The 17,184-nt window shown below is 39.8% G+C and overlaps 1 protein-coding gene across 1 annotated transcript; it reads left to right on the top strand.

Moving 5' to 3' along the window:
- Positions 1-9,803: 9,803 nt before the first annotated feature.
- On the top strand, positions 9,804-10,727 carry LOC142449985 (olfactory receptor 7A5-like). Its single transcript, XM_075551430.1, has one exon. The coding sequence runs from the start codon at positions 9,807-9,809 to the stop codon at positions 10,725-10,727; it is 921 nt and encodes a 306-aa protein (XP_075407545.1). The 5' UTR covers positions 9,804-9,806.
- Positions 10,728-17,184: the final 6,457 nt, after the last annotated feature.

The raw sequence follows: 17,184 nt of genomic DNA on the forward strand, positions 1-17,184 counted from the left end.
GAGAAACACCCCTTCTAGGAGAGAAAGTTTAAGGGATTCTCAGCTTTGTGTTTTCATGATAGGAATCACCTGGATTCACTTTCTGAGTGGGAGTCGGGGAAATGCAGCAATGAAAAGAAGGGCTGACTTGAGCATATTGCATTGTTTCCTGTTGTGCTCCACAGAGACTACCCATGAGAGATGCACAAAGTGAGAGAGTTGAGGACTGGCTGGACCAAACTTTAAAAAGTTAATTCCACATTTAAAGATATATTTGCAACAATGGTTAAATACATTTATGTACATTTTCTGTGTCAAATCTATAAGTATTAATGGTACACTCCAAGACTCCTAGACCTGTCAATAAACACCCTTATTTCACTAGTACATCACAGGGCATTCAGGACATTTCAAGGTGAAAAGACATGCCTAGCTGAGTGTTGACAGATTTAAAAAAAGGAACTTTTTGGCTATTTGCATTTTGGACTAATGCTAGAATAATTTAGCACGTGAAAGGAACCCTCTGCTCTAGGATTGAACTGTTAAATGGTGCATGTGTGCAGGATGAAATGCTTGGTAGGTTACCACCTAGATCCACTTGTAGAGTGCAAGTGAGAGAAATGCAGCAATCAAGAGATGGGTTGAGTCTGGCCACTGCCACCCGTGGAGCTGGTTCACAGGGACTAGAGGAGAAAATGAGAGCAGCTTGACTGGTCCAAAGTTCATTTCTGAGCACAAGAGGGATAGGGTTGCTGAGAATTCTTGATGGGGCCCATGGTCTGAAGGCAAGGCAGCCAAGGGGGCACCTGGTGAGAGGAAGTGAAGAAGCGCACATTGAGCTGACCAGAAACTGACAAGATCAAGAGCAGATGTTTGAGCCTGTGAACTGGTGCATATTGCGACGGACTTTATGGATGGCCTGCTCTGATTTGACTTTGCTTATGGATGCAGACGTCACAAGGTTCCATCTTGAATGCAGAGTCTTCACCTCACAGATTAGGATTGTCTCCTCAGAGCACTGGGTTGATATAAGATGGCAGAACAGAGATTGGATAACCAAAATGCAGGGATAAAGGCATAAAGTGGTTGGCTTACAGCTTTCATAGGTGGGGGAGTGTGTTCATAGGATTATGAAGTAGGGGTTCACATAAGTGTAGAATGTTTGTGTTTTGTTCACTTATAGAATGTTATTTTTAAATGAGGGTGGCACATTTTCTAATTCTGTGCATTCTCATTTTTTCCTGTGAGATACAGATACAATGATATTATTGTTTGTTTGAAAATTCTATATTAGTGATTCTCAACCTGTTGGTTGTGAACCCTTTGGGTATTGAACGACCATTTCACAGGGGTTGCCTATGACCAATGGAAGCACTACTCTTCTATCCGTCTCTAGGCGGGTCCGTCCACATGCGATACGTCCACATATGAGTAGCCCATATGATGACATCATCGCACCAGCTCCATCACATACATCTTGTACAAACACAGGTGTATGTGACAGGGTTGGTGCAATAATGTACTGATGTGGACCAGTCACACGGGTGTAGAGAGCTGCTACTGTGTTGAGAGGAGCTACTGTGTAGAAAGCAGTTGTTGTGTTGAAAGCAACTACTCTGTTAAAAGCAGCCACTGTGTTAAAAGCAGCAGGATAAGAGGTAAAACAACACATCATGAATAATAATTACTGGGTAAAAGTAATTTCACGCACTGTAAAATCATCAACTACGGATATGTGGTGTGTATCTATATGATTCGAATTTAATTTGGATGCTGATGGGTCTTTTTACATTCAGCTGCGGTTGATGTGAATACTGCCTCCTTGTGATAGTAACAGGTATGTAAAAAAACTACACAGAGAATGGTAAATCATAGGATACTGTAATGAGCTGTATTGACTGAACTGTGCCAAGCATCATCTTTTGTATTACTAAAGCTATTGTTATATATTAGTTTCATGCAATTATTTGTCCATCTTTGTAACTACTTTGACAGAGGTCTTCCTTAGATGCGGTCAGTTATTTATGTTGAAGAGAGAAGAAGATAAGTTATCGCCTATCATATGACAGTGTTCTGTGATCACCCCAAATCAACAGACACTCCTACCAGGCTGCTCAGTGAACCTCAGTGGGAATTCAAGTAGAGAAGGTCAGGTAGATCTGTGTTGGTGAAGGGAATCACACATCTATCGGTGAGTGACCTAGAGGGGAAATCTGCCATTGGGAAAAGTGATTAACATTACTCATAGAATTCCTCCCCCCGCCCCACCACCAACCAATGCAAGGATAAGCCAAATATTATTTTTCTAATTGGCCATTTTGGAACGAGTTTTTATCCAGCTTTCAGTAACCCAGGAGTATAGACTCTGTCGTTTTATACTTCACAAGAACAACATCCTTCACAGGTCACAACAGGTTCTCATTAGAAACTCCCACTCAGTAAGCTGGATTTTGTCTTAAACTGACTGCAGTGTATTTAAGAAACTGAATTACCCTCTTGGATTAAGGCACTACTGTGAGAAGAAGCAGATGAATGGCAGGTCAGCAAGGCCATGGAGTATTTCAAACTCTCTACTTTAATGACATCTGTGAATTATCTAGCAGGCATGGCTCTACTTTGGGGAATGAGCATTATTGATTGACCTTTGTCCAACCCTAAGTTTTGCAAAAGTATTGTCCAATCACTTGAATATTGGATCTGTACAGATCAACAATCTATGAAATGATGTATTGTGGTCCAAAAGCTGTCCTGTACATGTATACTTTCTTTTCCTAATGAGTATTTGAAATTTTACTACCTTTGCTAAATATTAATTTATCAGTGTACTTATCACATACTCTAGCTGGGTGATTTATAATGTTACCATTTAAAGGCTAATCATGTCTCTCAAATGGACTATTACCACTTGTTTATATAAAAGCCACAGTGTCACCAAAATGAACAAGTTTCTTTCAGGGGAGCTTCCAAAGGGAGAATGGAAAACAAGGAAGAGTGTAGCTGTCCACTTCAGAGAAATTAACCAGTAAACCCCTTACTTACAGCATCAGGACACTGTCAGATACTGAAGGCCTAATGTACAGAAGGAGAGCTTTGTCAGACAGAGTGTCAGAAGATGAGCCACTCAGGTCAGAGGGCACTCCGAATGTGACACAGGAAGAGCTGCCTTCGCCAAGCAGAGTCATCTACATTGCCAGGGACGGTGTCAACGCTGCAGAGTAGAGCCTTCCAGTGCTTCATTGGCTGATGGGGCATGACTCAAAATGAAAAAAAAAATGCCTGAAAAAAAATCACCTAATATTCAGAACTTGGAATGTAGTAAGTAGGAATCTAGGGAAACAGGAAGTCATCAAATAAGTAACGGAACACAAAATGATTGAGATTCTGGACATGAATGCGTTGAAACGGGCCATTTAAAATCATAAAACCGTAAGGTTCACTATGCCAGGAATGATACCTTCATGAGGAAAGGTGTGAATTTATTGTCAGGAAGGATCTGTCTTCATTTTTAATTGACATTATTTTATTGTGGGATCTTACAGAGCTTATAACAATTCATGTATCAATTGTATCAAACACATTATACATATGTCACCATTATCCTTTTCCAAAAATTTTGTTTCTACTTGAGCCCTTGGTATAAGCTCCTATTTTTCCCTCCCTCCCCCTCACACCCTCCTGACCCATTGATAATTATAAATTATTATTATTTTCATAACTCACACTGTCTGCAGTCTCCCTTCAGCAACATTTCTGTAGTTTGTGCTCCTATAGGTAGTGGTGGTAATCTAGATCATTGTGATCTGTTGCCCCTCAGAAAGGATATTTCAAGATCTATCTTGAAGTGCAGTGCTATCTGTGACAGGATTATATTTATCCCTCCTCAAGGAAATCAAACAATACAACTTATATTACAAATTACACACTTACCACAAGAATTAATGTTGAAGAAATTGTAGGATTCTGCCAATGCTCCCAGTATGAAATGGATAAACATGCTCTTTAGAACGCTTCCTTATTATTGGCTAATGGGATATTTCATATAAATGGGAGTACATGATTTATGGCCTCTGGATTGCCCCTCCCCCTGCCACATGCCAATGGAACCCTGGTGATACTGAGGTTAAGTACTAATGTTGGTTCTAGAATGCATCCTCAGTGGGAACAAGACCCATGATATCTTGATATCTATAGCTATCTATTTATCCATCTATTTATGTGTCTCTAATACACTTTCACAAGTGTGAGAAATTCCCTTGATACATATTATTTTTCCTATCTCTCTGTGTCTCTATAGCCATACAGATAGATGGAGAAGTGAGTAAGCACAATCGGGCTCCAATCCCTGGGTCAGATGTTAAACTGGAGTCTTAACATGACCCAGTACCTGCTGTGGTTGGCCAACCAGGAAGCAGGAAGACCACCCAGGAAGCCGAAAGATCACAGGCTGGTGCAGACAGAGGCAGAAAAGTTCAAGTTCAACAGGTCAGGCTTCAGGCTGCAGAGTAAAAAACAAAAAAACAAAGTTGGCAGTCATATGGCAAGTCATGGATAGCTGTCAAATTGTGAAGCAATAGAGCAGGCCTTTGGCTCAAAGCCAAAACACCAGGGCCAGAGACAGATGTTGGAAGCTGATCCAGCATGGAGGAAGTTGCAAGTCCATCTACAAAGTCTGCTTACATAAGACTAGGTCACACCCCTGAGGAAACTTCTTGTCAATTGCAGCAGAGCTATGATTTGGTTGATGAGGCTGTCTCCTCCCTAATCCTCTTACATCTGCTTTACTGTCCCCAACTTCCATCATGGAGTTGCTTATGTTGCGTCACATCAGGGGGAAAAACCAATTGCTATACTACTAAGAATCCTGGTCCAAGCACTTTGACACAAAACCAAAGGAACTCAGTTGCTAACCTAAATTTCAGCAGTTTGAGGTCTCAAGTCACCAGTTGCTCTATGGGAGAAAGATCTGGCAGTTTGTTCTATAGAGATCCCAGCCTGGGGAACCTCTGTGGAGTTCTGCTCTACCTCACAGGTCACTCTGAGTCAGAACTGACTGCACAGCAGTGAGCTGGATGCGCTTTCTTCCTCACTAGGAGTTAGTTTCCAAGAATCACCCATTCCGTATCACGTAATCCTGCTTCGTGGCTTCTCAATGACAAACAATCATCTAGTGTATATAAATGCCACATTGTGCTCCTCTGTTGACATTTGGGTTGTTTCTACCAGTAAGTACTTGTGAATACCTTCTGTAATCATGCATATACCAGTATTTATTTAAACACCTCTTTTTAATTCTTTTTGTACCTAGCAGTTGAATTGCTGGTCACTTGCTGAACTTAGGGATAGCATTTTGAGGAACCAACGATCTGTTATTCTCAATACTTGCACCCTTCCCCCCCCACAGCAATACGTGAGGGCTATATGTAAAAGGTGGAAAAGTTGAAGCAACGTTCCATTAAGTATTAATTCAAATATTCCACAAAGTTTTGAAACACACTAGTAATTACTAATGTTCAAAATCACATGCACAAAAAATGAATTGCAAAATAGGAAGCAACCCAGAATGCAATGCACTGGGTATTCACATACAAATCCCGAGTATCCGCTAATATTAGAGTATCCTTTAATATATTTTTTGAGGCTTTGAGGTGGGCCCCATCCACATGTGTTTATCAATCCGTGAACTGATCAGGTAGATATGATTTTAATTGATGCTAACAGACCAAACCAGAACAGTGAGATGTGGATTTCAGCTGTAAAAGGTACAAAAAACTCCCTGAAGCAGTTATCAATCAGACCAGAGGAGCCTCTTCCCTGGGACACTACTTCCACTCCCCATCCTCCATCTGTTGCCTGAAGTGGCTCCTCCTCAGAAAGATTTCCCTCTTCTCTCCTCACGTTTTCAACTAGAGTGGATCCTGCTGAAATACCTCTTTCCATGAACAGAACAGAAAGTTAACAGTTGGACAGATTCCCTTTCAAATAACACTTAGTATGTCGCAGGTGTCATTGATTTGAATTAGCAAATCATTCTCAAAAATAATAAAAGCAATCTATGAATATCTTTATATGGAATGTGAAATGTTATTTTGTTATATTTTTATCATTATATTATATAACATTATGAAATAAAATTTCAATACTATATATGAGCCATCTTATGGACATTGTTACATTTAGGCATTTTATTTATTATTATCTATCCATAGATGTGTAGACACTCACTGAGAATATCCTATCATCTTATCTTAAAACAGCCTATCTACAGGGATGCCATTCCATTTGCTCAGGGTCTATTGTCAATTAATTGAAATAAAAGACATATAAAAAATACAGCAGTGGTGTGGTGGGGATACATGTGTAAGCAGAAGTGCTTCATAAAACTCTGGCATCTTGGTAAATGATGTCCAGCTGTGTTCTTTAGGTCTTTGGAGAAGGAAATGCATCTGAGAGTGATCATTAGACATTACCCTGCATGCTGGAGACACAGCACAATAGAGATGACCGCCTTCTGGGAAGAAGCAGTCAAATGGGATAAAGCTGTACAAAGAGCTCCACGTTGTCTCCCAAAGGACAAAATGGCACAAGTTTCAATTTTGTTCTCTTAGCTCCAGAGAAATAAAATTCTCAGGGAATGTGAGACAAAAGAATACTTCATAATGAGGCACGAGGGATTTCATCCACTAGAGCCAAAGGATTGTAAATACTTCCTCTACGCTGACCAAGATCAACTTGATTCATCTAAGGTGATGAGAAAACAGATCTATACCTTCTAGAAGCCTCATGAGTCCATCTCCATGTTCTTCCTGGGGGTACAACATCTAACTTTATCATTAACTCATGTAGAAACTGCACTGGTGATGTCTTCTCTGGATGAGGTACAACATCATCGCAGATGTCTGGAGAGTGGTGATGCGTGACGATTGCTCTTTAGGTTGTATCTGTAGGCCTATCAACAGTATAACAAATAAAAGCAAGTTTAATGGATAAAGTCCTGATGAGTTAGGGTCTCTGGTCCTAGAGTCTGATTCTGGCTACATGACAATGTCTTCTTTCTCTGATGTGTCTTCCCTGGTGCTGGCTCTCATTCCTGCCACCTCCGTCTTTCAACAGCCTTCCTTGCTTCCCTGCATTAATGTATCCTTTAACCTCATTCAACTATTTGTTCACATTGTCACTCACAAAACTCTAGTTTATCATTACATTATAGTCTGGACACAAAGAAATGAGCAGACATGTTCCCTTCTTGCCAGTATCTGACATTCTCCGTAAGGGAACAGACGGTAAGTGTGTGCTTATCCCGGCTCTGCAATCCTGCTGAAATGGATCATAATGTTGTTGTCCTTCCTGGGGACTTTTAGTTTTGTTGGATTCAATTAGTTAGTGTTTTGTTGAAGATTTTTGCATTTTTTATCATGGGTAATACTGAACGATAGTTTTCCTTTGTTATATATTTGTATCTGGTTTTGATATTATTCACTGCCATTGAATCTATTCTGAGTCATAGAGAGCCTGAAGGACAGAGTATAATTGTCCCCATGAGATTCCAAGACTTTTACTGTCGATGGGTCAGAAAGCCTCATCTTTCTCCCATGCAATGGCTGGTGATTTCAAATTGTTGATCTTGCTGTTGCAGCTTAGTGAGCAACCCACTCTCCTACAAGGACTCCTGGATTTGATATTAGGATATAGCTGGCTTCACAGAATGAGTTAGGAAATATTCCCTCTGCTCTAGCTTACATAAAAAGATTACAAACTATGTATATCAATACTCTTTTTTTAAATTTATAGAATCCACTAGAATTTGACTAGTATATTAAACAATCACTGCATTTTAATCTCAGAACGACTCCTAAATGCACTGAATTTTGGAAAAGGAATGAAAAAAGTACTTTTAAAAAATTATTTTCCATTTTCCTATATGTGAATATTTCAATTAATTATTAATATTAAATCTTATATTTCTAATGTTAGCATAAGAATTCATGTAAATAATATATATTAAAATATTTATCTAGTTGGGTAATTTCACTATTATTACTTTTCTGGGTATTGTGAAATTTAGGTAATATAACCTTCTTTTCTCTGGTTCTTATACTGATCTCCTTTCCTCCCCTTTTGTCTTTTTCATTCCTTCCTTCCTCTCAGTTCTCTGGCTTTCTATCACAAGGCAGAGGATGGCCACAATAAAATACCTGCCCAAAGGATTACTGGTCTTTGAAATACCCACAGACCTGATTTGGGATTATTGACTCTCAACTCAGTGCTTATAGGAGAGTGAAACTGACATTTTCTTTTAGTGTTTTTCTGTTGCTGAATTAGCTCAACCTCCATAACACACTTCATAGATCAATGTGGAGAGAGCAGGAGCAGTTATCAGTAAATGAGATACACGTTGAGCTGACACCTTAAGCTGCTCTCTACAGTCCAAAAAGGGAAATACTCTATCCACATAGAAATTAAAGGAAGAATAACTTTTTTGAAAGCGGAATTATACCATTCCTGTACATTATATTAGTATATACAAATAACACTATATTGTATCACATAACAATATTGATGTTGTCAGCTGTCAGCAAGTCAATTCCAACTCTGGATGAACCCACATGTGCAGAGTAAGATTGTGCTTTGGGATTTTCAAGGTTGTGCCCTTTGGGAAGCAGATCACCAGGCTTTTCTTTAGATTCCCCAGTGTTGATTGTAAATGACAAACTCTTAGCCAGTAGTCAAGTGATTGCTCAGTATAGTGCAATAGGATATGATATAATGTGGTGTGTAACAATAATACATATACAAATAATAAATGATTGTAAGTTTTTTATCATGGAGTCTTTAAAACATCATAACCATATGATCCCTTATTCCCATCACTTTAACTACAACTTCCAACTAGATTCCTTTTTTGCACCTCAGTTACACCATCCACCGTGGTGTCAGAGGGGTGAGGAATAGTCCTGTGTGGGGGGAGCACAGGCGCTGTCTCTGTACAACGTGTTCTTCTCGTGACTAGTATCCTGACTGCATTCAGGTTTCTGCTGTAAGCTCTGTATTGCAAGTGATTACACTAAGAAGCATTTCTTTTTACTCTGTAACTTGCTTATGTCTCACCATAAATTATGTGCTTTAAAGACCTGACCAGCATTCAAGAAATCACACACATTCTGATTTAATTCGTCCATTGCAATTCCCTGATGTGTCATAGCTCATCCCGCAGCCTGTTTGTGTTTCCTGTTTTTATTCCTCCTTCCTTCCTTCCTCTCTGAATTTCGTTCCAGGGCAAGTGCTGCCCCCTTGAACTTACAGAGTTGAATATTGGTACAAGGAGGAGAGTTCAGTTCCAGACATGACTGCTATTTGCATGCTCCATGAGTCCAGTGAACCTATTGTTTCCTTGTGTCTTTCAAATTCCATCGCTCTTCCTACCTCTGGAAGGGGAGAGCCCAATAGTTGGATCTTATGCTGTTCTCATCAAATAAGGCTAAGCCTTTTCATATTTTTTTCCACTGATGTTCCCACAACTATAAAGAACACTTGGCATAAAATAATTGGACAAACACACTTGTTGAATCGGCAATCAAAATCTTAATAAATTTGTAGAGAAATATAATGTTTTAGGGAAAAGACAGTGTTAGAAGAAATGGAAAGTAGACAGTTTCAGCATCAAAGACAATATTGAGCTCATAAGATTCAAGGTGACATACACAGATGTGAATAGAGATTAATTAATTCATTGTTTAAATTATAATTGACAGTATATCCTTTAAAATGTTGTCAGCTCATGGCAGAGTTTGCAATGCTCTTGTCTCTTTCTCAGGAGTTTCATCAGCTCCATGGAGCCAGGAAACCATACTCAGATTCCAGAATTCATCCTTCTGGGGCTTTCTGAAGAGGCAGAGCTGCAGCCCCTCCTCTTTGCACTGTTCCTCTCCATGTACCTGGTCACCTTCACTGGGAACCTGCTCATCATCCTGGCAATCGCCACAGACTCCCACCTCCACACACCCATGTACTTCTTCCTCTCCAACCTCTCCTTTGCTGACATCTGTTTCACCTCAACCACTGTCCCAAAGATGCTATTGAACATCCAGATGCAGACCAAAGGAATTGCATATGAAGGCTGCATCACACAGATGTACTTTTTTGTGTTTTTTGCAGCCTTAGACAACTTCCTATTGACAGTGATGGCCTATGACCGGTTTGTGGCCATCTGTCACCCACTGCACTACTCGGTTATCATGAACCCAAGATTCTGTGGCCTCCTGCTTCTGGCCTCCTGGGTATTGTCATTCCTGGACTCTCTGTTAAATAGTTTATTGGTTTTGCGACTATCTTTTTGTACAGAATTGGAAATCTCCCATTTTTTCTGTGAACTTAATCAGGTCATCCAAATTGCTTGCTCTGACACCTTCCTCAATCTCTTAGTCATGTATTTACTAAGTGGACTTCTGTGTGTTGTTCCACTCACTGGGATCCTTTTTTCTTACATGAAAATTCTGTCCTCCATTTTGAAAATTCCCTCAGCTGGGGGCAAATGTAAAGCCTTTTCCACTTGTGGGTCTCACCTCTCTGTTGTTTCCTTATTCTATGGTACAGCTTTAGGAGTTTATCTCAGTTCTGCCGCTATTGAAAACTCCAGGGCCACTGCAATAGCCTCAGTGATGTACACTGTAGCCACACCCATGCTGAATCCTTTTATCTACAGTCTGAGAAATAAAGACATAAAGCAAGCCCTAAGGAAACTGTTCAGCTGAGAAACATCCTACATCACAGAAACACATCCTGAAGTTTAGAGAGTTGCTTTTGAAAATGAAATTCAAAATAATAAAAATCTGTATTATACTTCCTCAATTCTAAATGTGCTCATGTGCATAAATCAATCTCCTTAATATTTAAGACATAATAAGAAAAATTGAAGACATAATATGAAATTACTTCCCGAATATTTTAAAATGTGTTTCCTTTAATCATATCATCCCATTCAATGGCCAGTTATAACAGGGTGCCTTCAACTTTCATTAGGAAATAGATTTTCATAATTAGCCGTAGCAGAATAGCATGCAATTATCACAAAGGTCTGGTGCTCATTATCATCCTGAACCATTAAAAACTGGGACAGAAATACTCTGATTCCTATTTTGAAAACGAGTTTTCTTGTGATTACATCTGTCATGGCACCTTCAATCCCCCTGGGTTATTTTTTTTACACTGAAGTCCTGTTGAATATTTTGAGCATGAAGTCTGTAAACTTGTTCTTAATAAATTATGAAAAACAAAATGGTGCTATGTTCACATATTGTAAAGGGCTTCCAGACCACACTGAAAACAGACCAGCTAAGCATGCTGATGCCTGTTCTATCATCAAAAAGATGGTGGAATCCATGAGACCAATGTCACTGACTTCCTGGACATGACTAAACCTCTGCCATTCAGAGAGTAGGAATTTTTGTTGTAATTGTTGGTTCAAGAACAGTAGTTACAAGACCTCCCTAGACATCCATTTGTTTAGCAATGGTATGCATATCCCTTCTTGGCTTCAATGATACTAATGGAAATTTGTCTTTATCATTTCACAAGAACCCATTGCTCTCCAATTATGCTTGACCACAAAACTATCTTCACCAAAACATCTGCCTCACTTTTGCTCTTGAGTTACTCCCTGAAGCTTGATCAGCATCTCAAATATCCACAGGTGAATCTCTTTGTCTTTATGATTCTGGAAATTACAGCTCCCTATATTTCTCTGCACACAGGAAGCAGCTTTGTTGAGTTAAGCTTTGGGCTCTTTGAAAGGATGGATTTTCAAATCTATTCACTGCTCAGAGGGAGAAAGATGAGACAATATGCTCCCATTAAGAGTACAGCTTTGTTTATTTCCATGTCTTATACTTTCCAATGTCTCCCTTCATCCGCTTTTCTGTCGTCCGTCCATCAGACAGGGGTTTATATGTAGGTCATTGTGATCAGTTCCTCCTTTCTCCCACACTTCCTCATCCCTTCCTGGCATTTCTCCTCTCATTATTGGTCCTGAAGGGTTTATCTGTCCTGGATTGCCTGTAATTCCAGTGTACATCATGTGGTCTGTACCCGGGTACAACCTCTGGTTCGACCAGATTTGTAATGTAGAACTGGGACCCTGAAAATGGAGGTGGGTGGGAGGGGAAGGAAGCATTAAAGAACTAGATGAAAGTTGTATTTTCCGTTGGTGCTTTACTCCACCCTGACTGGGTCGTCTCTGTCTTGTGACTTTCATGTAAGGGTGTTGTCCCATTGTCTGTAGATTGGCTTTGCGTCTCAGCTTCGCGTTCCCTCTCATTTCCATGTTTTAATTCTAATATTTACAGTTAGTTCATGATTTCTTTAAAATGAATGCTTTGTGGAGCGTGAAGTGAGTGTTTGATAACACCAAAAAAAGCCCCAAAAAACCTCACTGCCATGGTGTCAATACCAGCTCAGCAGCTCCATAGGACAGGATTAAATAACCTCTGGAGGTGCTCAAACCTGGAATTCTCTACAGGAGTAGAAAGTGCCATCTTTCTCCTGTGGAGCAGCTGGTGGTTTCTAACCGCTCACCCTGAGGAGCACAGTCCAACTCCGCCCCACATTCTTAGATCCTCTCTTTTTAGGACAAATAATACTGTGGAAAAATATATAATATAAAATTAACCATTTAAAAAATTTTGAAAACCATTCCTTGAGATTATATCAAGTCTTGCACAGTGGATTGTCAGTTTATTTTTTTTTAAATTTGCAGTTTATTTCCACTCATCCATTGCTAACCTCGTAATGTACCTGCTGTGACTTATCCCATTTCCATTCCTCCTTCTCTGTGAGCCCTTCTTACTTTAGGCTCTTAAACTGTTAGTTTTTCTAATATGTGGCGAGTTTAATTCCAGTTCTTATTGGTCACAACGGGCTATAATCCTGGTGGTATCACCAGTCTCTATCCAAACAATAAGCCTTATAATTTTGAGTCCTGTTCCACATTCTTCTCACACTTCTATAGTAATTTATATAATGGATAATTTATGTAAGTACCTTTTCAGAGGAGTTCCATGTTGGTATCAGGAAACCATCCTACTCTCAAGATCATAGAGACTAATGTTTTCAATGTCCCTTGGTTCTCTTGTCTGTTTCCATGTGTTTTTCAGTTTCCATCGATTTTATTTTATCTGGATGGAAAGAGACAAATATTTGCACATGATATGCCTGCTTAAGACACTTATGATTCCACCTGCTAAACACCAAATAAAACACAGAGCATTGTCCTTGCAAACTCTCCTCTGCCAGTTGACCTTGGTGAGTCCAAGGTGATGTTTCTGATCCCCCAGGCTCAGGGTCTTCTTTCCTCCAGGTGTTTGTTCATGTCTAAGAGGTTTCCATAATTTTACTGCAATCATGTCCCTGTATGTTTCATCAAAGATTGAAAATCTTTGCCCAACAGAGAACCACCACTCCTAGGCGAGAAAGTTTAAGGGATTCTGGGCTTTGTGGGTTCATGATAGGAATCACCGGGATTCACTTACTGAGTGGGAGTAGGGGAAATGCAGCAATGAATAGAGGGCTGACTTGGGCATATTCCATTGTTTCCTGGTCCACAGAGACTACCCATGAGAGATTCACAAGAGATAAGTTGAGGATTGGCTGGACCAAACTTTAAAAAGTATATTCCACATTTAAAGTATATTTGAAACAATGGTTAAATATACTTACGTACATTTTCTGTGTCACATCTATAAGTATTCATGGTACACTTCAAGACTCCTAGACCTGTCAATAAACACCCTTATTTCACTATTACATCACAGGGCATTCAGGACATTTCAAGGTGAAAAGGCATGCCTAGGGGGTTGTTGACAGATTTAAAAAAAAGAACTTTTTGGCTATTTGCATTTGGGACTAATGCTAGAATAATTTGGCACGTTAAAGGGACGCTCTGCTCTAAGATTGAACTGTTAAAGGGAGCCTGTGGGCAGGATGATAGGCTTGCTAGGTGACCACATGGATCCACTAGTGGAGTGCAAGTGAGAGAAATTCACCAATCAAGAGATGGGGTGAGTCTGTCCACTGCCACCAAGGGAGCTGGTTCACAGGGACAAGGGAAGAAAATGAGAGCAGGTTGACTGGTCTAAAGTTCATTTCTGAGCACCAGAGGGATAGGGTTGCTGAGAATTCTTGATGGGGCCCATGGTCTGAAGGCAAGGCAGCCAATGGGGCATCCTCGTGAGAGGAAGTGAAGCAGCGCACATTGAGCTGACCAGAAACTGACAAGGTCAAGAGCAGATGTTTGAGCCTGTGAACTGGAGCATATTGCAACGGACTTTATGGATGGCCTGCTCTGATTTGACTTTGCTTATGGATGCAGACGTCACAAGGTTCCATCTTGAATGTAGAGTCTTCACATCACAGATTAGGATTGTCTCCTCAGAGCACTGGGTTGATAAAAGATGGCAGTATAGAAATTGGATACCCAAAATGCAGGGATAAAGGCATGCAGTGGTTGTCTTACAACTTTCATAGGTGGGGGAGTGTGCTCATAGGATTATGAAGTAGGGGATCCCATAAGTGTAGAATGTTTGTGTTTTGTTCACTTATAGAATGTTATATTTAAATGAGGGTGGCACATTTTCTAATTGTGTGCATTTTCGGTTTATCCTGTGAGATACAGATATAATGATATTATTGTTTGAAAATTCTATATTAGTGTTGCTCAACCTGTTGTTTTTGAACCCTTAGGTATTGGACGACCATTTCACAGGGGTTGCCTATGACCAATGGAAACACTGCTCCTCTATCCGTCTCTAGGTGGTTCTGTCCTCATATAAGTACCCCATATGATGACATCATTGCATCAGCTCCATCACATATATCTTGTACACATACAGGTGTATATGACAGGGTTGGTGCCATAATGTATTTATGTGGACCAATCACACAGGTGTTGAGAGCTGCTACCGTGTTGAGAGCAGCTACTCGGTAGAAAGCAATTGTTGTGTTGAAAGCAACTACTCTGTTAAAAGCAGCTACTGTGTTGAAAGCAGCAGGATAAGAGGTAAAACAACACATCATGACTAATAATTCCTGGGTAAAAGTAAAATCATGTACTGTAAAATCATCAACGACTGATATGTACGTGCATGTATATATATGATTTGAACTTAATCTGGGTGCTGATTGGTGTTTTTACATTCAGCTGCGGTTGATGTGAATACTGCCTCCTTGTGATAGTAAGAGATATGATAAAACACTACACAAAGAACGGTAAATCATAGGATACTTTAATGAACTATATTGACTGAACTGTGCCATGCATCATCTTTTGTATTACTGAAGCTATTGTTATATATAATTTTCATGCAATTATTTGAAATTATTTGTCCATCTTTGTAACCACTTTGACAGAGGTCTTCCTTAGATGAACAAGCCAAGTCATCTCCTGTCATACGACATTGCTTTGATATCACCCCAAATCAACAGACAACCCTACCAGGGTGCTCAGTGAATCTCAGTGGGAATTCAAGTAGAGAAGGGCAGGTAGGTCTGTGTTGGTGAAGGTAATCACACATCAGTCGGTGAGTAACCTAGAGGGGCAATCTGCCATTGGGAAAAGTGATTAACATTTCTCATATAAATCCTCCCCACCCTCACCACCACCCAAGGTAAGACTATGCCAAGTATTATTTTTCTAATTGGCCATTTTTGAACAAGTTTGTATCCAGTTTTTGATAACCCAGGAGTATAGACTCAGTCTATTTAAGGTTCACAAGAACAACATCCTTCACAGGCCATAACAGGTTCTGATTAGAAACTCCCACTCAGTAACCTGGACTTTGTCTTAAACTTACCTGCAGGGAATTTAACAAATTGAACAACTCTCTTGGATTAAGGCACTACTGTGAGAAGAAGCAGATGGATAGCAGGTCAGCAAGGCCATATAATATTTCAAACTCTCTTGACTTTAATGACATCTCTGAATCATCTAGCAGGCATGGTTCTTCTTTGGTGAATGAACATTATTGATTGACGTATGTCCAATCCCAAATTTTACAAAAGTATTGTCCAGTCACTTGAATATTGGATCTGCACAGGTCAACAATCTATCAAACTATGTATTTTGGTCCAAAAGCTCTCCTGTACATGTATACTTTCTTTTTCTAAAGAGTATTTGAAATTCTACTACCTTAGCTAAATATTAATTTATCAATATATGTATCACATACCCTAGAGGGGTGATTTATAATGTTACCATTTAAAGACTTAACATATTTCTCAAATGGACTACTACCACTTGTTAACATACTGTGATGGCTTGTGTGTTGCTGAAAGACATGTCACTGAAATTTCAAAAGCCAAGCTGAACAGGTTTCTTTCAGGGGAGCTTGCAAACTGAGTGTCGAACACAAGGAAGGAAGCAGCTGTCCACTTCAGAGGCACTGACCACTAACCCCCTTTCTCACAGCTTCAGGACACGGTCAGACACTGAAGGCCTAATGAACAGAAGGAGAGCTTTGTCAGACAGAGTGTCAGAAGATGAGCCCCTCAGGTGAGAGGGCACTCAGAACGTGACAGAGGAAGAGCTGCCTTCTCCAAGTAGAGTTGTCTCCATTGCCAGGAACGGTGTCAATGCTGCAGAGTAGAGCCTTCCAGATCTCCATTGGCTGATGGGGCATGACTCAAAATGAGAAAGTAAATTCCTGCAAAAATCACCTAATATTCAGAACTTGGAATGTAGGAAGTAGGAATCAAGGGAAATACGAAGTCATAAAATAAGTAACAAACATGAAATAATTGAGATTGTCGACAAGAATGAGCTGAAATGGGTCATTTGCAATCAGAAAATCGTACGGTTCACTATGTCAGGAATGACACCATCATGAGGAAAGGTGTGAATTCATTGTCCGAAAGGATCGCTCTTCCTTTTTAATCAACATTATTATAGTGTGGGCTATTACAGTGCTTATAATAATTCATGTATCAATTGTATCAAACACATCTGTACTTATATCACCATTATCCTTTTCAAAACATTTTTTTTCTACTTGAGCCCTTGGTATAAGCTCCTCTTTTTCCCTCCCTTCCCACCCTGACACCCTCCTGACCCCATAATATTTATAAATTATTATTATTTTCATAACTCACACTGTCTGCTGTCTCCCTTTACCAACATTTCTGTTGTCGGACCCCCTGGGGTGATGGTGGTAAGATTGATCA

Source organism: Tenrec ecaudatus, chromosome 1, assembly GCF_050624435.1.
Source record: "Tenrec ecaudatus isolate mTenEca1 chromosome 1, mTenEca1.hap1, whole genome shotgun sequence".
Taxonomy (NCBI): Eukaryota; Metazoa; Chordata; class Mammalia; order Afrosoricida; family Tenrecidae; genus Tenrec; species Tenrec ecaudatus.